The sequence below is a fragment of the Phocoena phocoena genome, chromosome 15 (assembly GCF_963924675.1).
Source record: "Phocoena phocoena chromosome 15, mPhoPho1.1, whole genome shotgun sequence".
NCBI classification, from domain to species: domain Eukaryota; kingdom Metazoa; phylum Chordata; class Mammalia; order Artiodactyla; family Phocoenidae; genus Phocoena; species Phocoena phocoena.
In genome coordinates this window covers 39,823,494-39,844,745 of record NC_089233.1, presented here as the reverse complement: position 1 = coordinate 39,844,745, position 21,252 = coordinate 39,823,494, and the positions used below count along the sequence as shown (strand labels likewise).

Sequence of the window (21,252 nt, the reverse complement as noted above, 5' to 3'; positions counted from 1 at the left end):
CGCTGTGAGATTCTGGATCTGCCGCCAGCCTCCTCCAGCCCTGGAGCTGCTGCGCCCTCCTGACAATTACTCCCCATAATTCCTAAGAGCGGTGAACACCAGGGGACACGCTCTTCCAAAAATAAATCCTTTCTTTTCCCTGACAAGCCCTGAACGCTTAGAAACTGCCCTGACAATATAAGCTAAAATGGTACATATAAATCAAATTCAATATAAATGTTGATTCTTGGGATTTTCACAATTTCTTCTTATAATTAAAGTTTTTTGCATTAAGGGGAGAGCTGGGCCATAGAGAAGCATCACGCTGACCTGAAGACAGGGAACTGAATCCCTAAAATCTGCTCCTTTTGAACCACATCAAAAAGAGGTTCTGGTTTAGCATCCAGCCTGTGCCCAGGGTCACTCAGGACCAGGGCAAGTGTCACACCCCTTGATGTCGAAATGTCTGATCTTAACCTAGAAACTCAAAGAAGCTCGGAATCCCCTCACCGTCCTGCACGGAAGGCAGGAATAGGGTCCTTCCTGTAGTGACCAGTGGGGGCTGGACTTTGCGGAGTGTCCTGACGCTCATACCACGGGATAAAAGATTTCCAACACGAGTCTTTTCTAGGGAAGCTCCGCTGGGGGTAGCAGAGCACCAGGGCGGCCGAGACCCTCCAGGGCCGTCCAGATCCTGTCCACAGCTCTTCGCCACCTGCTGTAGGACCTCCTAAGTGCCCCCCGCCACCTCTGCCCCGGCCAGCTCTACAATCCAGTGTCAGCCAGCTCTGTGAACACACACACACACACACACACACACACACACACACACACACACACGTAACCCTCTAGTAACCGTCCAGCTCGCTGCCACTAAAACCCACACTACTCACCCTGGCCATGAGGCTGGGGTTATGGCTCTGCCTTCGTGTCCACTCTCTCCCTGCACCCCCGACCTCCCCCTACCACTCCCCAGGGCTCTGCACCCACCAGCCCCTCCGTCCAGCACATTCCTCCCCATCTCCACGTAGCGGCCCCCCAGCTCAGCATCCCCACCCCCAGCTCCTGTGCCTGAGGTGGCCCCTCCCAGCAGCCCTGTCTACACTTCTCCCAGCTTTGATTTCTTTATAATATTACAGTTTTAAATTATACTTGCTTGTGTATGTTTCGCACTAGAATGCAAGCACCATGAGGGCACAACTTGGTCCAGCGCTGTTCGCGATGCAAGGCCAGCAGCAGCGCGCACCCTGTGAATACCTGCTGGGTGGACAGATGAGTGGGTGGTAGGTAGGGGACTGGACAGATGGATGGACACAAGGGTGGAAGGATAGATGGAGAAATGAACAAACAAACTAACAAAGGAGAAACATGGCGAGTATTCAGTCCGTGGACCACACCACGCAGTGAGGGCTCAAAGGCAGGAAGGCCTTGCCTGGATGGCACTGAGGTGAGCACCTCGGATGAAGCACTGTCTGAAACAGACCTTAAAGATGGGGAGGACAGCAACAGGTAAAGAGAGAGGGAATTCATTTCAGGGGGATGAACAGAAACACAACATTCAAGAAACAGTGAGTAACCTGCAGGAAACGAGTCCTACAGCTCAATGCGAAAAGCCTTTACCATAAACCCAACAAGTAATGCACCATAAAAGATGAACGTTTAACAATGTCCCACATGTGTTTAAAACAAAAGTGATCAGTCAACTGCCCATGAAGCCTCGACATCATGCATTTCACTAAACTGCAATTCTCCAAGCACAGACTGAGGTGCTGATCATCCCCGGTTTTTATTCTCGTCCAATCAATAAGCCGACCAGTGAGTAAGGCATTCCACGTCTGGTACCCGAAAAGCCAAGAGAACTATAAATTGCTTTTCAACTAAAAACTCTAAGAGGCTACAGCACTACAATCACGCCCACGCTTCGGGTTCATCTCTCTTAAGAAACAAGTTATTCCACTAGCTCAGGCCTCAGTGCCGCTCAGCAGAGGGCCTGTCATACGTCACTAACGTGCTGAGCTGCTGTCGCTCTATCGACTTTTCCTGACACATCTGTAATTGCGTCAAGAAGGCCCCGTGCCCTGGGAATATTTCCATCACCGCTGGGCGGGTGGGGGATGGGTACTGAGGGGCGGTGATGAATGCCAGCGGCCTCGTATGTGACCTCAATAATCAAGCCCAGCCAGCCTGTTTCCTGGCAGCTGCAGTAACACAGGTTGTAAAGTATTTTTAGACATTTCAGCTGGGGATGAAGCGTGGTCCAGAAGAGACCAACGCCTGGAGCAGATTAAAATGGCAACATCCGACTGTCCAGTTGCCTCCGGCCCAGCAGTTCTTCTACATCAGTGTCCTTGGAGGGCACAGGAAGAACTGGTTAAAAACACAAACCTGCTACTCTTCTGCCTTCCACGTCCAGACACGCCAGGAACTCGGATTCAGAAAACCTGGGGGCGGAGGGTGGGGTGGGGTGGCGTCCAAGACTCCTCCCTTTAATACAAACCCTCAGCACTTACAGTGGGTGGTCCTGAGTGACTCTGGTGGACAGAGAACAGTAATCCCTGAACCCAACTGCTCCCAGCACCCCCCAAGCATCTTCACTTCCTTGGGGCCTTCGGAGGGTCTGAGGAAAGCCCTGGAACCTCCCAGCAAAAGCACTGGCGCGCACAGGCACTAAGAAAACCTGGGTGAGCCCAGGGTGGTTCATGAACCCCTAAAAGCCCACGTGACCCAATTCACACCCCACCCTCCCATCTTGACCTTATATCTTATCTTAAAGAGCAATCAGGTTTAAAAAAAGATAAACCCTTGGTCAGTCAGGCTGACAAATGTTGGCAAAACACCTCTGGGTAGTTAAGGGTTTTATTTATTTTTATTTTATATAATTTTTTATATAAATATAATATATTTTATAATTTTTTAAATAATTATTTTTATTATATAATAAATATAATTTTTTATAATTTTTTATAATTTTTATAAATTTTTTATAATTTTTATAAATTTTTATAATTTTTTAAATAATTATTTGATATAATTTTTAAAAATTTATAGGAAGAGCTTCACTTTTTATTTCCTTCATTTCCAGATCATTCTCTCTCTGTTAGTAACGCAGATGTTTGAACAAGGCTTTCTACAAAATACTGCTGACGGGCCGAACATTTTTGTACAGTTACCCGAGACTATGAAGCTCCGGATAACTTAGCTAAAAAGCTAAGAATTCCCAACGATAATCCTCAGTCTGGATGATGACATTACTGCTGTGCTCAATGTATAATCCCCGGCAGGATAAACTTTACCTCCCTCCCTTGGGAATAAAGAAAGACGCTAGTTCATCTTCAGTAGGCCAACTCAGTAACGTAAGGAGTTTTGTCTTTCTAGCGCATCCCCAAATGAGATTAGAAGATTAAAATAACTAAGAATCTGCCCAAAACACATTCACAGGAACAAACAAAACCCGTAAGCCTTAAACGTACTAACCCGTTAGTGCCCTGAGAGAGTTATTTAAAGCAAAACAGATGTTTTTCTCTAGTTGGAGATTAAGAAATGTTGCGTGTATCAAAGGTGGAAGAGGAGAAGATTGCAGTTTTTAATTTACCAGCCATATTCCAATAGCAGGAAACAAACTCTTTTCAGTTTTCACATTTCAGTGACCCATTATGGACTGAAGAAGCAAAGATGAAGCTCTGTCGACTGGCCAGTTCATCAGTGGGTCTCCAGGCAGAGCCAGTCATGTATGTCTGGGAAAGGCTTCTTTTTAACTCTATGGTATATACTGAGTTAGGACAACCATCTATATAAAAGCAAATTAAAATGCTAAAACAAAAGCAAGCCCTTGCAGCTCCCCAACTCAGAAGAAGCCAGCCTGGGTGGAAACTTCTATGAGGCTCCCAACCCTTCCGACCAGCCAGACACACATGCCCCGGGCAGGGCGCCCATGCACTGATGGCACTCAGCAGGGGCCCTGGCTGCTCGAGCAGAGAAGCCCCCCAGCCTCCAAACCCGACCCTTGGCCAGATGGTTATGCAGGAAAGTGGATGTTCGCGCTGAACGGATGAGAAAACCAGCAGTCATGCCCGCAGCCCCAGCGGTCTGGCAGGTGCCAGCACTGCCCCATCGGGAAGGCTTCCGTACAAGGTGAGGTCCCGGGACCCAAGGTCACCAGCACACCCACGGTGAAACGGTGACGAAGATGAACACGAGCAGCAACAAAAACTCCGTGATGAAGCTCTTGCTAAGTTCCCGCTTTTGTCTTACTTACACTTCAGTATAAACAAGGCGGGACCCTCAGTCAACATTTGTCCAATAAATCAATGTGACACAATGAACCAGCAACTGGAGTGAAGGACAGGATCCAGTGCCACTGTGGCAACCAGACCCACAAGCTTGCTCTGTGGCCTAGCTCAGGCCATGCAAAACCTCACACTGACACCAACAGAGACCGGGGAGTTCGCACCAGAGTTCAAGCCTGAAACAGGACGAAAAAGGGAGTACGTACATTTAAATAAACGTTCTTCCATGAAGAAATGCAAACGTATGGGCATCAGTATAACTCTTTCTTATATTCAGAACACTTCTCATTAGACCGTCCCTCATACTGAACTGTGCGGTAACTCAGACCCACCTTTGTGCACCTGCAGGGGGGCTGCCACCTGTGTCCTGGCCTGTCCTCTGCTTCACCTTCTGGATTCTGCAGCACATGTTACTGAAAAGTACGGGTAAATGAGGCTGACCGCTCCCTCCGCACCCCCCTCTCTAGCCCACACATTTCCTCCTGACCCTACAGAAGCCACCAGTGTCTCAATCTCGACGTCCCAAGGTTTCAGGGCAAAGGGATGGGTGCTTGCTGATAAGACGAGTGCAGAGAAAGTTACAGGTGAAGTTAGGGTGATAATCAGAGAAGCATGAAATGAAAAGCTCTGGCACCATTCTTCACTGGTCAGCTTATCCCAGAGGTCTGTCAGTAAACCCATGAGCCAACTCAAGGATGTGTATTTGAAAGTTCATTTTTTCAGCTCATTCCAGCCTTTCATTTAGTGAGGTTTACAAGCCCACTAAATCAGTGAAAATATAAATACTTAATGGCAACACTGTGAACTAGGTGAGCCCTGGGCCCCAGGAAAGAGCCCTCCAATTACTGAAATGCCCTCCTGGGTGGGGGAGGGGGGAGCCCCCACCTGCTCTCACTACGTGCAACCCCAACCATGTGAGACTCAGGAAAACACCCCCCACCAAGGGAAAGCAATTAAGATGAAAACAAGAGCAACAGTAAGTTTCTCCCCACAGGCCGGGCTGGCAAGGGTGTTGCAATTTCCCTGTATCTAGCCACCCACAGAAGAACTCAAGGACTAGCGACCTTCTCTAGGTTATAATCAGGATGTTCCTACCAGAACCATGTTCTTCCACAAAAGTGCAATGGGGAAGACAGCCTCTGTCTTGTGTCTGGTGGCTCTGCTACTGCTTCCACCCCCTGTTCTTTGAGGGATGTCCCTCAGAGCGAGCACTACCCCTCTTCTTCCACTTTCTCTCCATCAGGAACATCAGGGGACCCACACTGCAGCCCCTACTGCGCTGGGTGTGGTGCCCATGCAGCCATGGGAAATGTGCAGGGGCTGCCACTTCCAGACCCAAGCAGAGACCTGGTTAAGGCAGGCACACAACGAGTTGCCTTTACAAGCCCAGTCTTCACCAGCAGTAGCTGCATGACCCATAAATAGAGCTCTGGGACTCTTAAAAACAGGAATTTAGCCCTATTTCAAGTGCAAGTTTGGGAACAACAACTTAGAATGCCTCCTCCCCCCACCTCACATCCTTAAAGGTCAGCAAAACCACCAGTCCCCTGGGAGTCCAGGCCAGCTCTGTGCCGACGGCAGTGCCAGAAGGACATTCACAGACACACAGCTCACGGGCCCAGGACACACGACTCCAGAACAAAGTGCACCCCAGGCTCAGCCCCAGGCAGTGAAAAAGACTCAGAGCAACAGGACAAGTGGCTGACAGGGGCTCACTGGGGTTGAGGGGTCAGAGGATACCCTCCAAGGAGGAGACAAACACTGAGACCAGAGTCCAGAGGCAGGGGAAGTGGGGGTCTTGAGGGGGCTAGTGCAGAGCAGGCCACGAGCCACAGCAGCCAGGCACGTGGCTCAGGTTGGAACCCAGATGTCTCTGGAAGGCACTGAGGGGTTTAAGGCGGAGCATGAAGTGGTATCCTTGTGATGTGTCCCAAGTTGTCGGACACTGTCCTTTACCCCCGTCACTGTCAAGAACCTTCCCGGTTTATGCTGCCCTGAATCTGTCCCCGGAGCAGGGACTGGGTCACGGCACTTCCTCCTCCCCCAACACACTGTCACACACTAAAAAGACCCTGATGCCTAAATACACACACACATACACACACACACACACACACACACACACACACACACAAGGACCTACTGTAGAGCAGAGAGCTATATTCAATATCCTATAATGAACCATAATGGAAAAGAATATGACAAAGAATAGATATATGTATATGTATAACCGAATCACTCTTCTGTATGGCAGAAACTAACACAACATTGCAAATCAACTATACTTCAATTAGGAAAAAAAAAGCACACACACACATACACACTGCTCATTTGTTCAGGTTTAAAGAACCTGTATTTTAAAACACAACACAAAAGTGAACAACTCAGCCATAAGCCCGAAGAGGAAGCCTGTTCTTACTGAAAGGGGGAAGGCAGACAGGCCACCCCAGAGCCCCCTGTGCCTGCCTACCAGTACCTCCTGACAGCTCGGGGACAGAGATCTGGGCAGTTTATAGGGTCTGAGGCTTCTGGAGTCCATTAACTAGAACAAGTAATTGAAATTGACTCAGGACCACTCCTGCATTTGAAGACAAAGCTCCTAAAAGATTCAGAACTAACGAAACTAACTTTCTTATTGTAACAAGTTAGCATGGCCTGTTAATAAATTTAAAAAATGTTGTCTCTAGGGGCTTCCCTGGTGGCGCATTGTTTGAGAGTCCTCCTGCCGATGCAGGGAACACGGGTTCGTGCCCTGGTCTGGGAGGATCCCACATGCCGCAGAGCGGCTGAGCCCATGAGCCATGGCCGCTGAGCCTGCACGTCTGGAGCCTGTGCTCTGCAACGGGAGAGGCCACAACAGTGAGAGGCCCGCGTACCACAAAAAAAAAAAAAAAAAAGTTGTCTTTTTCTTTATGGTAAAGAAGAAAAGAGGGGGTGCTTGCTCAAGAAGGTTGAAGAGCCTAAAGATTTCATGTATTATTCTATCACTTTTAGAAAAATATTTAGAATGAAAAAAACTTGACTAAATTTTCTCTCCAAATACAGTTGAAGCAGAATAATAAATCAAAACAACGAAACAGTGATCAAATAAAAGCAGAGGGAGAACAGCCAGGGGCAGAGGAAACCAGGACAGGCCGGTATCCTGCAAAACAAGGTAAAGATGAACCAGTCAAATGCATAACCTCAGTGTAACCACAGGGAAGGAAACCGAGGAACATTCTACAGAAGCAGCAGACCAAAGCCACGAGGACCGGGAAAGGCCGTAAACACCACATGGGATCCCAGATTATCCTGAAACAGATGAAGGACGCTAGAGAAAACTAGTGAAACTTAAGTAAGGTTGTAGCGTCGCCAACAGTATTGTATCAATGTCAACATTTTGATGAGCAGACTGTGATTACATAAAACGGGAAATTTAGGGGATACTGGGTAAAGGGCGTATGGAAACTCTGACTCTTTTCAACTTGCCTGTAAGTCTCAAGTTACATCAAAATAAAAAGTTTAATTTTTCATGTGGACTTTTCACTTGTGATTTTCTTTCATGTTATCAGTAATTCCAGGAAGCTCAATTATCACCTTTCAAGCCCAGCACTACTGCACCAGATGTGTTCCTGCTTCTCTATCATCCAAAGAATCAGTAACATGAAAGAAAAGGTCTGTTCCCCTTGGAAATGATGACTTTGAACAGGTCACAGAGCTTTACGTTTACATAATGCTCCCCGCCACCCCTGCATCCTTCCACTTCAGTGTCCCAGAAGGCGGGGGAAGGGGGAGAACAGGGCTGCCCGCCCCCCGCTCTCACTCCTCCTGCCCTCCTGCCTCCCAAAGGCCACAGAGCAGCTGCATTAATTAAAGCCTTCAGAAGTGCTAAGCACCTATGAGAAGCACACAGCTCACAAGGACTAGCACAGATTCCCTTTCTCTAGTTTAATTAAATTTTTTCTGAAAGCTTACAGAGTTGGCAGCAAATCCAGGTCAGACGTTGCTTTAGAAAAATAAGGATTTACAAAGACCCTCAGGTGGCACATCTACCCACACCTGGGATAAACCCACTCCACGCAACCATTCCACACTCAGGAATCGGGTCCGGCCGAGGGGAGCCGTGCCGCTCCTCTGCTGCCACCCAGTGGCCTGTGGACGCCCAGGCACCTCGCCCAGGACCAGCCTGGCGGAGGACTGGGCTCTGGAATGGAGTCAGGTGGAGGCAAGGCCGCAGTACAAAGACGCAGGGCGACAGGTGCGTTCTCGGGAAGGGATGTAGCGAATAAACTCTAGGTTACTACGATGAGGCGTTTTCTCCACCTCAGACTCAGAAGTGCTCCAGGAAATAAATCAAGGTCAAACGATGTTACCGGCTCCCAGGAGACAGACCCGACCCTTGACTCTGGGCTTACCTGCTTTGGGTCGGAGGTAGCAGCACCAGGAGCCGGAGATTCCAGTTCAATGGTCACAGGCCCATCGTTCTGAATGTGAACTTGCATGTAGGCACCGAACTTGCCGTCTGTAAGAGCAATTCCAACGGTCACAAGAGTTGGAGACCTCAGATTAAAGCTAACCTCGATCAGTGTAAACAGAAACCCGGGAGCAGGACCGCCCAACTCCCCCCTCTGCGCCCCCAAGTAAGGAAAACACAAAACCACACGGCAGAGGGCCTCCGCATGTTCTGCAGACCTGGCAAGAGGGCAGGGTCAGGGAAAACGTGGGTTAACAGGCCTGTGAGACACTGAGAAGGTAAAGTGTACAACCACTGTGGAGGTCAAGTTCAAGCTGAACAAACCCTACAAGCCTGGAATTGCACTTGGGGGCGTCTGCTCTAGAATCTCTTATCCAAAAGGAGACAGCCAAGGGTGTTCACTCTGGCAGTGTTTATAAGAAAGTGAACCCAGTGTGACTGTCCTGGAGGGGAACCAATGCAGAATCTCTGCCTGAATTCTCCCACAGAATACCATTCGGCGGCCACACCTGTCAACGCAGCAAATCTCAAACCCACAATGTGATCTTTAAACGGTGGCAAGGACACATCAGTGCAACACCATTTAGATGGTATGTTCAAACACCAAAACAAATTCTATCACTTGTGGAGAGAGATGCATGAAGAAACGGCAGGAAGACGAACAGCAAAGGCAGGGCGGTAGCGACCTCCACACGGGCGGGGGGGGCAGGGCAGTTGAGAGACACGTGAAGCACGAGACTGCCTGGCCAGTGAGCCCCCGGTGTCTGTTCTCTGCATGTTTCCTAACGAATGTTTTTAAACAAACCAAACACAGTAGGCAAAGAGCTTAGGAGGCTCCCCCAGAACAACCTCATACACGGCCCTGTGAGCGGCCGGCGGGCCCCTCTGTGTAAGACGCGGAGGGGGGTCCCTCACTGTGAGGCCAAAAGGCAGGTCAGCCTACAGAAGGTCCCACAGGCCAGAGAACCGAGGGGACACCCCAGCGAGGCTGCAGAGCCATCCTGCTTCCCGGGGTGCATCCTCAAAGTGGCCACGGACCGCCCCAGAAATGAGTGCCTCTCCATGTCCTATTCCGAACCTTCTAACCCAAACCCATGCCAACTGTGTCCGATCAATCAAACTGTATCTAATCAACCCCCGAATGCTGAACGACGTTCTTCACAAACGACGTTTGTAAAGAAAGCCCAGCACATGCTCTGAGAGCTGGTGCCACGCAATCATCCGAACGCTGCCTCCATCCACCCGAGAACTTCTGATGTGCACTGGGTCCAAACGCAGCCGATGACACATGCGGACACCTGCTCGAGTGGCTGCACACCGCTCCTGATCAACCCAACAGGGAGAAGGTGCCGGGTCCACAGCGTAAAGACAGTGTGAGCCCTTCTGCTACCTCCCACCATGAAGGAGTAGAGAGAGGGCGAGATCCATGCCCCGCTGAAGATTAACTCACAGCAATGAAGCGCCAGGCTCACTGCTGGAGACCAGAAGACCCTGCTCAGCTCAGGGGCGCGGACAGCCCGGCACTCATGGCCCAGGGTCTCACAGGCGACAGGTGGGTGCAGGGTGGTGATGATGCGGCGCCGTTCAACCCTGAGGAATCCCGACCCTGGAGGTCAGAGTCCCCCCACTTAGGGGATGAGGAGGGAAGCAGAGGGGCTCCCTGGAGGAGGCTCCACCGGCTTCAGGATGTGAAGGGCAACAAGACTTGGACCCAGCCCCCAACCAGCTCCGAGTGCACCACACTGCACCACAGGGAGACCAGTGAGAAGCCCTGGGTCATGGTGAAAGTTCAAGGAGACCGAGCACAGAAGCGCTCAGGGCCGCGGCCGGCACGTGCCTGTGCAGAATCAGGGTCTGCTCTCAGCAGCACACTCGGGGACCACGCCTGCATGCCGGCCCTGGGGGTCACCATGCACCGCAGCAAGGATGGGCTCTCAGGACCTGGAGGAGGGAAACCTGTTTCATTCTGGTGCTCCCCACGCTCCCCTGGGCAGGGAGCCCTCGCTTCATGGGGTGGACGACCTCTGGGGGACAGGCTCACCTCTGAGGAGAGAGCCGACCTCTGGGGAGACAGGCCAACCCCTGGGGGACAGGCCGACCCCTGGGGAGACAGGCTGGCCTCCAGGGAGATGGCTGACCCCTGGGCAGACAGGCCGACCTCCAAGGAGACAGGCCAACCTCCGGAGGACAGGCCAATCTCTGGGGGACAGGCCGAGAAGAGCAGCTCAGGACGGGCCTGAACCAGGAGCCCCTCCAGCTCCCTCCTCAGAGCAGCTCGGCTCCGGGGCTCTGGATACCAGACCCGCTGCAGCAGCAAGGGACTCCCACCAGCTCGACACCGCCTCACCTGCTGGCACTCGCTCTGATGACCCTTGACCTCACAGAGGGTCTCAGCAGAACAGGCACAGACAGTAGCCCTGGAAACCGAGAGAAGACGAGCTGTGTGCCCTTTTTAGAGGCAAGATGAATCTAGTTCCCACTGGGCAGCCAGTCGTGCTCAGATAACGGTGACTTCCTGTGACCTCCCATCAGATTAAAGTGGCCGCTCAAATCTACAGAGCTTTCGTGTTATGCATGTCAGAAGAGCTAAAAAGACATCAGCTGGGATGAAATCATGTGTTTAATTGCAGGCTAAAATTACGGCTACAATTAGGAGCAAATTTCAGCTCCTGCACTCCTCAGGGAAGCTGAAGGCAGACTCAGGAGGAAAGGAATTATTTCCGACCTTGAATTTCTGTTGTCAGGATATACGGCATATGCTTCACCGTGTTTATCATTCCAAGTAGCAAGAAATTTATTTTCTTTTCCTGTTTTTCTTCAGTTAAGAACAGAACTATTATCTGAATTTCCATTTGTATGGACAACAAATCCAAAGACATGTTTTGAGAGATCTTAAAATGGTAACATTCTTTTCCAGTCCACATCAAAGAGGAAAGCTCCCAAGAAAAATTACATTGGCCAGGGAAAATAAAAACATTGTTTTAAATAATCTTAAAAGACAGAAACATATCTACAAAACTACATCTAGGCTCCAGTGATGACATAACCAAGTCACTCTTAAATATAAGTCCCACATGTTTCCAGCAGGAAGACTCCCCACTGGGGCCAACCCTGCAGGGTCCAAGGGCTCTACCAGCCCCAAACCAGAGCGCCCCATTTACCTGCAAAGGCTGACTGCCTGCCACCACCCAACGAGAAGCCCTGCCCTGCCTCTCTGTGACCCAGTCTGTTGCAGGATGACAGCAGGCCGGTCACCACAAGGAGGGTGCAAGTGAGTTAGTACAGGCAGGGCACCAGGCCCAGAGCCCAGCAGTCAGCATGCAGGAAACCTGGTCCCTATCACTGCTATCACTCCTACCACTGTCCATGTGGTATATGGGCCAAGGGGCAGGGGGGCGGGGGGAGTATATGAACAAAAGGTGGGGGGCCGGGGGGGGATAGCAGAAAACGCAACTGAAGAAGATGCTTTTGAAGAAAACTGGGGAGAGCAGAAGGCCCTGCACAGAAGTGTTCTCTGTTCTCCAACTGGGGCTCGGCCCACCTCCGCAGACGGTCCTGGACACCCGCACCAGACACTGAGCCTCAGGCCCGCCCATCTAAGCTCCCCACTAAAGGCGGCTCCCTCTGCCGTCAGGATGCATCCTCACCGCCCAGTCTTCCTCTCTGTTCTCCTTTCAACCTGTTCTGAGCCTGGGCACGCAGGGGAGAGGGGTTACTGATGGGGACCCCAACATCGAGTGACAGGCTGGGGACCAAGAAATCAAGCAAACGTATGGAATTGGGGGCTCAAAATAAGCAGGTGGTGAGGCTAGGGCCATGGGGCTGGAGGAGTTTGGTCCCCGTGGGAGTGTGGCCCTGGGGGACGCATGGCGCTAGGGCAGCTCTGTCCGTTCTACAGAGTCCGATTGCTTCCTGGCCCCCGGCTCCCCAGAGAGCTCAACCCAGTCCAGGGGGGCACCACCACTGGGGTAAGGATCTAGCTCGAGGGGGCCTGGAGAGCAGAGACCAGGGCTCAAGGAACAGCATCTCCTAAGTACCTTGGCTGGGGAAATACTCAGTTGTCAGAAACAGGGTGCATTCCAGGCCCTTTGGATTTCTCAGAGCATGAGGGCCAGGCCCAGGTGGGCACGTCAGAACCACCACCTGACTCCATGCCACATTCAGGGTCACAGAGGCTGCAGAACAGCAACCTTGACCAGAATCTTGAGGCTTCTCCCTGGGCCCAAGTCCCTCCCAACTGCCGGTCTCTGCTTGGCTCTACGGTGGTTCAGGCCTTGGAGGGAGACACCCACTCTAGGCAGCAGGCATCCGGGGACCAGGACTCCACAGCAAGAGACACTGGGGGACTGGCCCTGTGGCCCAGGATGGAAAGTGCCTCCTCACAGGAAAGTGAGGGCACCTGTCCCCAAAGGGGCGTCCCCAATTCCAAACCGCAGACCTACAGGGGCAGCTTCTGTGGAAACGGACATTAAGATGGTAAATGTCTAGGACCAAAATTAACCCCTCGCTGGGAGGTTAAATTCTCGTCCTAGCTGAAGCTCTGATGTCGCCCATCCTGCACGACAGGGAGGCTCAAGGCAAGGTCATCCCTGACCACCAGCTTTGCTCAGACTTACCCGGGCTCTGCCAGTGTCCTCGGCGTCCTGCTGCCTGGGACACTTGTGTCCAAGGCTGCCCGGTCTCCTCACTGAGGCGTGAGAGAACGATGCAGTGTCTGGGGCCCTGAAGGGCCCAAGTGGACCTGTGTGTGACAGAGCCAGGCCAGGGCTCTGAAAGAACCTATTCCACCAGGCAAACTCCCCTCCACCGAGAGCAGCTGAGTGAGAAACCAAGGAGGGCAGCTTCTGAGCTCGTTCGGCCACGGGGTCTGATTTCAGACTTTAACTCCTTTAGACTTGAATATGACACAGAACTTAAACTTGATTTGTAACTTTTCCCTGGGACTGTGATAATGGGCGAGGGTTTATAGATAAGCTCAGGTCCTCTCCATGTCGTTGGCTTTTTATTATGAGTTTCTCATGTATTTATTATTGGAATATATTAATACCGTCACTTCACCTCACTGCAGAACCTCTCGTGTGCTGGGCCGGGCCAAGGCTGGACACGGTATAGGACACAGACGAGGGAAGAAGTCTTTCACCTTGGGAGCAGAGTGGCCCTGGAGGGGCTTCACAGCAAGGTTCTGACCCAATTCAGGGGCTCTGGGGACAAAAGACACACAGCAGGAGCAGCCTCAGTGTTTAAAGATGGATTCAAAGGACTGAGCCTGTAAACTCTGACCCTCATCCAGAGGGAGCCTCTGCTCCGGACCACCTGCCATCAGCTCCCACCACCTCCTGGGCTACAGCCCCAGGGCTCAAGTGGCCGGCAAGCCCCCCCACCCCCATGGACACCTATATATGTAATGGTTCTTGTATCTGTTGTTGAGAAGACAGAGGGAATCCCAAAACATTTCCCAAGCCTGAAAGCTTGTTCTAACCTAAGGATCAGCATCCATGGGGAAGTGACTCACTCGGGCTGCTGTGGAGGCGGAAGACCCACTAGGGAGCTGTCGCGACAATTTGGGTGGGAGGAGAGGCGGCAGCCGGGCCGGGGGCCGCAGACGCCGTGTGTAGCTGCTGGATTCTGTGTGCATGTCAAAGGTCAGGCCTGTGGGAGCTGCTGATGGGGGAAAGAGGAGCCAAGCAAAAGTGAAGTTTGGGGCCTTAAGTGCGCCTGTTAGGAAAGAAGACTGAAAGTACGTGAAATACGGAACCAGGAAAAGAAGCCAAATAAACGACACACACAAAAGGTATGCAGAATTTCGAAAGTGAAGATTAAGGGAAAATAATAAAATATCAAACAAAAAAATATAACCAGACTTGATAAATTAAGAGCTAGTTTTCTGAAAAAATATTAAAAACTCTGATAGAGAGCAAAGGGGGAAAATACATCTAACAAACCACAATGAGAAAAGGGTATGATTCTAGATGCAGAGATCGTTCTAAATCACCCCGCAAAAAAATCTGTACGCTTCCTCCTGATGCATTTGAAACTCCAGACGGATAGGAGACACAGGCAAACTGCCTACAGGGGCTCAAGGGTCCTGGGAATCCTGACCAGGGCCGTGACCAAGGAGGGCCACCCAAAGGGCTGGTCCAACAAGATCTATTAAAACAGATACTTCCGGGGCTTCCCTGGTGGCGCAGTGGTTGAGAGTCCGCCTGCCGATGCGGGGGACACGGGTTCGTGCCCCGGTCCGGGAAGATCCCACATGCCGCGGAGCGGCTGGGCCCATAAGCCATGGCCACTGAGCCTGCACGTCCGGAGCTGTGCTCCACAATGGGAGAGGCCACAACAGTGAGAGGCCCGCGTACCGGAGGGAAAAAAAAAACAAAAACAGATACTTCCTGTTGAACGGAAAACGATGAAAAGCCTTCCAATTTATCCTGCAAGCCTTCCAATTTATCCTGCAAGGCTAGTATTACCCTAATATAGAAACTGGATATACAAAAAAAAAAAGCATAGCCCACTTTCCCCTTTGAATACAGAGGCAAAAAACTGTACAGGAACGTGTGGGCAGTTTCTCACAGGCACACACACCAGAGGAACACGGTGCAGTGACCAGTGAAGGGTGAGTCAGCACAGCTCCTGATTAGGAAGGGCATTCACCAGGTTAACACTTAGAGAAAAAGACACTGGAAAAAATTCAACTCCCCTTCCTTTAAAAATGAAACACTTGGCTAGCAAGGGAAGTTCGCTCCTTTGAACTGGAGAAAGACTATGTGGTGACCTGCTTTTTTCACAGTCGGGTAACGAAGGCACCCTGATGACCTTCCCCGCCTCCCAGGCAGCACAGCTGACACTTAAAAAGATGGACCGACTGGGCGAACACCTCAGTGATAACTGCTGCAGCAAAGACCAGGGATGAAGATAAAATCAGTGGGCGGGGTGTGTTGGATATCAGGATATTGGCACAGTCTCACAGTATCTCCACACAGGATATTTACACAAAGAGGAAAAGAATAACTTGACCAGAGAGAAATCTGCCAAATAAGCAGACTGATCGACAGCAGGTACCCAGGATCTAATGTACAAGATCACCTCTGTGGTGTTCCTGCCAAAACGCACAACCCGAACCTAACGTCGAGAAGACTTCAGGCAAACACATGCTGCGGAACACGGACAGACAAACTGACCAAACAAGTCACCCTTCAGAAGTGGCCACAAGACAAGGAAGGACCCAGGAACCGTCACCCCCTGGAAGAGATTAAGGAAGAGACGCAACGACCAAGTGCAACGTGGGTTCTGGACTGGATCCTGGGACCAGGAAAACGACGCCAGTGGGAACACTGACAGAATTCAAGCAAGGTCTGTAGTTCACTGGACAGAGCTTCAGCAAAGTTAACTTCCTGGTCTTATTAAGTGCACTGTGGCCATGTCAAATATTATCAATAGAAGCTGGAGGAAATACACTATTGTTTTAAAGTGGAGTATAATTGCTTTACAATGTTGTGTTAGTTTCTGCTGTACAATGAAGTGAATCAGCTGTATGTATACATATATCCCCTCCCTCTTGGACCTCCCTCCCACCCCCCACCCCGAATCCCACCCATCTAGGTCATCACAGAGCACCGAGCTGAGTTCCCTGTGCTATACAGCAGGCTCCCACTAGCTATTTTACACATGGTAGTGTGTTTATGTCAAACCTAATCTCCCAATTCGTCCCACCCTCCCCTTCCCCCTCTGCGTCCACATCTCCATTCTCTATGTCTGCGTCTCTATTCCTGCCCTACGAATAGGTTCATCTGTACCATTTTTCTAGATTCCACATATATGTGTTAATATATTTGTTTTTCTCTTTATGACTAACTTCACTCTGTATGAGTCTCTAGGTCTATCCACATCTCTACAAATGACCCAATTTCGTTCCTTTATATGGCTGAGTAATACTCCATTGTATTGGGTTGGCCAAAAAGTTCGTTCAGGCTTGATAACATCTTACGGAAAAACCTAAATGAACTTTTTGGCCAACTCAATTACATGTACCACACCTTCTTTATCCATTCCTCTGTTGGTGGACATTTAGGTTGCTTCCATGTCCTGGCTATTGTAAATAGTGCTGCAAAGAACACTGGGGTACATGTGTCTTTTTGAATTATAGTTTTTACAGGGTATATGCCCAGTAATGGGACTGCTGGGTCATATGGTAGTTCTATTTTTAGTTTTGTAATGAACCTCAATACTGTTCTCCATAACAGCTGTATCAATTTACATTCCCACCAACAGTGTAGGAGGGTTCCCTTTTCTCCACACCCTCTGCAGATTTATTGTTTGTAGATTTTCTGATGATAGCCATTCTGACTGGTGTGAGGTGATACCTCATTATAGTTTTGATCTGCATTTCTCTAATAATTAGTGATGATGAGCATCTTTTCATGTGCCTCTTGGCCATCTGTATGTCTTCTTTGAAGAAATGTCTATTTAGGTCTTCCGCCCATTTTTCAATTCAGTTGTTTTATTGATATTGAGCTGCCCGAGCTGTTTGTATATTTTGAAGATGAATCCTTTGTCAGTTGCTTCATTTGCAAATATTTTCTCCCATTCTGAGGGTTGTCTTTTCATCGTTTATGGTTTCCTTTGCTGTGCAAAAGCTTTTAAGTTTCATTAGGTCCCATTTGTTTATTTTTGTTTTTATTTCCATTACTCTAGGAGGCAGATCAAAAAAGATCTTGCTGTGATTTATGTCAAAGAGTGTTCTTCCTATGTTTCCCTCTAAGAGTTTTATTGTGTCCGGTCTTACCATTTAGGTCTCGAATCCACTTTGAGTTTATTTTTGTGTATGGTGTTACAGAGTGCTCTAATTTCATTCTTTTACATGCAGCTGTCCAGTTTTCCCAGCACCATTTATTGAAGAGACTGTCTTTCCTCCATTGTATATCCTTGCCTCCTTTGTCATAGATTAGTTGACCATAGGTGCGTGGGTTTCTCTCTGGGCTTACTGTCTTGTTCCATTGATCTATGTTTCTGTTTTTGTGCTAGTACCATTTTGTCTTGATTACTGTAGCTTTGTAGTATAGTCTGAAGTCAGGGAATCTGATTCCTCCAGCTCTGTTTTTTTCTCTCAAGACCGCTTTGGCTATTCAGGGTCTTTTCTGTCTCCATATAAATTTTAAGATTTTTTGTTCTAGTTCCGTAAAAACTGCCATTGGTAATTTGATAGGGATTGCATTGAATTTGGAGATTGCTTTGGGTAGTATAGTCATATTCACAATATTGATTTTTCCAACCCAAGAACATGGTATATCTCTCCATCTGCTGGTATCATCTTTAATTTCTTTCATCAGTGTCTTATAGTTTTCTGCATACAGGTCTTTTGTCTCCCTAGGTAGGTTTATTCCTAGGTATTTTATTCTTTTTGTTGCAATGGTAAATGGGAGTGTTTCTTTAATTTCTCTTTCAGATTTTTCATCATTACTGTATAGGAATGCAAGAGATTTCTGTGCATTAATTTTGTACCCTGCAACTTTACCAAATTCACTGATTAGCTCTAGTAGTTTTCTCGTGGCATTTTTAGGATTCTCTATGTATAGTATCATGTCATCTACAAACAGTGACGGCTTTATTTCTTCTTTTCCAATTTGTATTCCTTTTATTTCTTTTTCTTCTCTGATTGCCCTGGCTAGGACCTCCAAAACTATGTTGAATAATAGTGGTAGGAGTGGACATCCTTGTCTTGTTCCTGATCTTAGAGAAAGTGCTTTCAGTTTTTCACCATTGAGAATGATGTCTGCTGTGGGTTTGTCATATATGGCCTTTATTATGTTGAGGTAGGTTCCCTCTATGCCCACTTTCTGGAGAGTTTTTATCATAAATGGGTGTTGAATTTTGTCAACAGCTTTTTCTGCATCTATTGAGATGGTCATATGGTTTTTATTCTTCAGTTTGTTAATATGGTGTATCACATTGATTGATTTGCATATATTGAAGAATCCTTGCATCCCTGGGTTAAATCCCACTTGATCATGGTGTATGATCCTTTTAATGTGTTGTTGGATTCTGTTTGGTAGTATTTTGTTGAGGATTTTTGCATCTATATTCATCAGTGATATTGGTCTGTAATTTTATTTTTTTGCAGTATCTTTGGCTGGTTTTGGTATCAGGGTGATGGTGGCCTCATAGAATGAGTTTGGGAGTGCTCCTTCCTCTGCAATTTCTTGGATGAGTTTGAGAAGGATGGGTGTTAGCTCTTCTCTGAGTGTTTGATAGAATTCACCTGTGAAGCCATCTGGTCCTGGACTTTTGTTTGTTGGAAGATTTTTAATCACAGTTTCAATTTCATTACTTGTCATTGGTCTGTTCATATTTTCTATTTCTTCCTGGTTCAGTCTTGGAAGGTTATACCTTTCTAATAATTTGTCCATTTATTCCAGGTTGTCCATTTTAGTGGCATACAATTGCTTGTAGTAGTCTCTTAGGATGCTTTGTATTTCTACGGTGTCTGTTGTAACTTCCCCTTTTTCATTTCTAATTTTATTGATTTGAGTCCTCTCCCTCTTTTTCTTGATGAGTCTGGCTAATGGTTTATCAATTTTGTTTATCTTTTCAAAGAACCAGCTTTTAGTTTTATTGATCTTTGCTATTGTTTTCTTTGTTTCTATTTCATTTATTTCTTCTCTGACCTTTATGATTTTTCCTTCTGCTAACCTTGGGTTTTATTTGTTCTTCTTTCTCTAGTTCCTTTAGGTGTAAGGTTAGATTGTTTATTTGAGATTTTTCTCATTTCTTGAGGTAGGCCTGTATATCTATAAACTTCCCTCTTAGAACTGCTTTTGCTACATCCCATAGGTTTTGGATCATCGTGTTTTCATTGTCATTTGTCTCTAGGTATTTTTTGATTTCCTCTTTGATTTCTTGAGTGATCTCTTGGTTATTTAGTAATGTATTGTTTAGCCTCCATGTGTTTGTGTTTTTTACGGTTTTTTCCCTGTAATTCATTTCTAATCTCATAGCGTTGTGGTCAGAAAAGATGCTTGATATGATTTCAATTTTCTTAAATTTACTGAGGCTTGATTTGTGACCCAAGATGTGATCTATCCTGGAGAATGTTCCGTGAGCACTTGACAAGAAAGTGTAATCTGCTGTTTTTGGATGGAATGTCCTATAAATATCAATTAAATCTATCTGGTCTATTGTGTCATTTAAAGCTTCTGTTTCCTTATTTATTTTCATATTGGATGATCTGTCCATTGGTGTAAGTGAGGTGTTAAAGTCCCCCACTATTATTGTGTTACTGTCGATTTCCTCTTTTAGAGCAGTTAGCAGGTGCTTTATGTATTGAGGTGCTCCTATGTTGGGTGCATATATATTTATAATTGTTATATCTTCTTATTGGATTGATCCGTTGATCATTATGTAGTGTCCTTCCTTGTCTCTTGTAACATTCTTTATTTTAAAGTCTATTTTATCTGATATGAGTATGCTACTCCAGCTTACTTTTGATTTCCATTTGCATGGAGTATCTTTTTCCATCCCCTCACTTTCAGTCTGTATGTGTCCCTAGGTCTGAAGTGGGTCTCTTGTAGACAGCATATATATGGGTCTTGTTTTTGTATCCACTCAGCAAGCCTGTGTCTTTTGGTTGGAGCATTTAATCTATTCATGTTTAAGTTAATTATCGATATGTATGTTCCTATGACCATTTTCTTAATTGTTTTGGGTTTGTTTTTGTAGGTCCTTTTCTTCTCTTGTGTTTCCCACTTAGAGAAGTTCCTTTAGCATTTGTTGTAGAGCTGGTTTGGTGGTGCTGAATTCTCTTAGCTTTTGCTTGTCTGTAAAGCTTTTGATTTCTCCATAGAATCTGAATGAGATCCTTGCCAGGTAGAGTAATCTTGGTTGTAGGTTCTTCCCTTTCATCACTTTAAGTATATCATGCCACTCCCTTCTGGCTTGTAGAGTTTCTGCTGAGAAATCAGCTGTTAACCTTATTGGAGTTCCCTTGTATGTTATTTTTCATTTTTCCCTTGCTGCTTTCAATAATTTTTCTTTGTCTTTAATTTTTTCCAATTTGATTACTATGTGTCTTGGCGTGTTTCTCTTTGGGTTTATCCTGTATGGGACTTGCTACGCTTCCTGGACTTGGGTGGCTATTTCCTTTCCCGTGTTAGGGAAGTTTTCAACTATAATCTCTTCAAATATTTTCTCGGGTGCTTTCTCTCTCTCTTCTCCTTCTGGGACCCCTATAATGCGAATGTTGTTGCATTTAATGTTGTCCCAGAGGTCTCTTAGGCTGTCTTCATTTCTTTTCATTCTTTTTTCTTTATTCTGTTCCCCAGCAGTGAGTTCCACCATTCTGTCTTCCAGGTCACTTATCTGTTCTTCTGCCTCAGTTATTCTGCTGTTGATTCCTTCTAGTGTAGTTTTCATTTCAGTTATTGTATTGTTCATCTCTGTTTGTTTGTTCTTTAATTCTTCTAGGTCTTTGTTAAACATTTCTTGCATCTTCTCGATCTTTGCCTCCATTCTTTTCTCAAGGTCCCAGATCAACTTCACTCT

The 21,252-nt window shown here is 47.6% G+C and overlaps 1 protein-coding gene across 1 annotated transcript in view; it reads right to left on the bottom strand.

Annotated features, from left to right (window-relative positions):
• Nucleotides 1-21,252, bottom strand: part of DTD1 (D-aminoacyl-tRNA deacylase 1) — a 107,734-nt gene that overhangs the window by 73,178 nt on the left and 13,304 nt on the right. Inside the window, exon 4 of the mRNA XM_065892771.1 lies at nt 8,660-8,766. Coding sequence (XP_065748843.1) covers nt 8,660-8,766 — 107 coding nt within the window. The remainder of the gene's footprint in view (nt 1-8,659; nt 8,767-21,252) is intronic.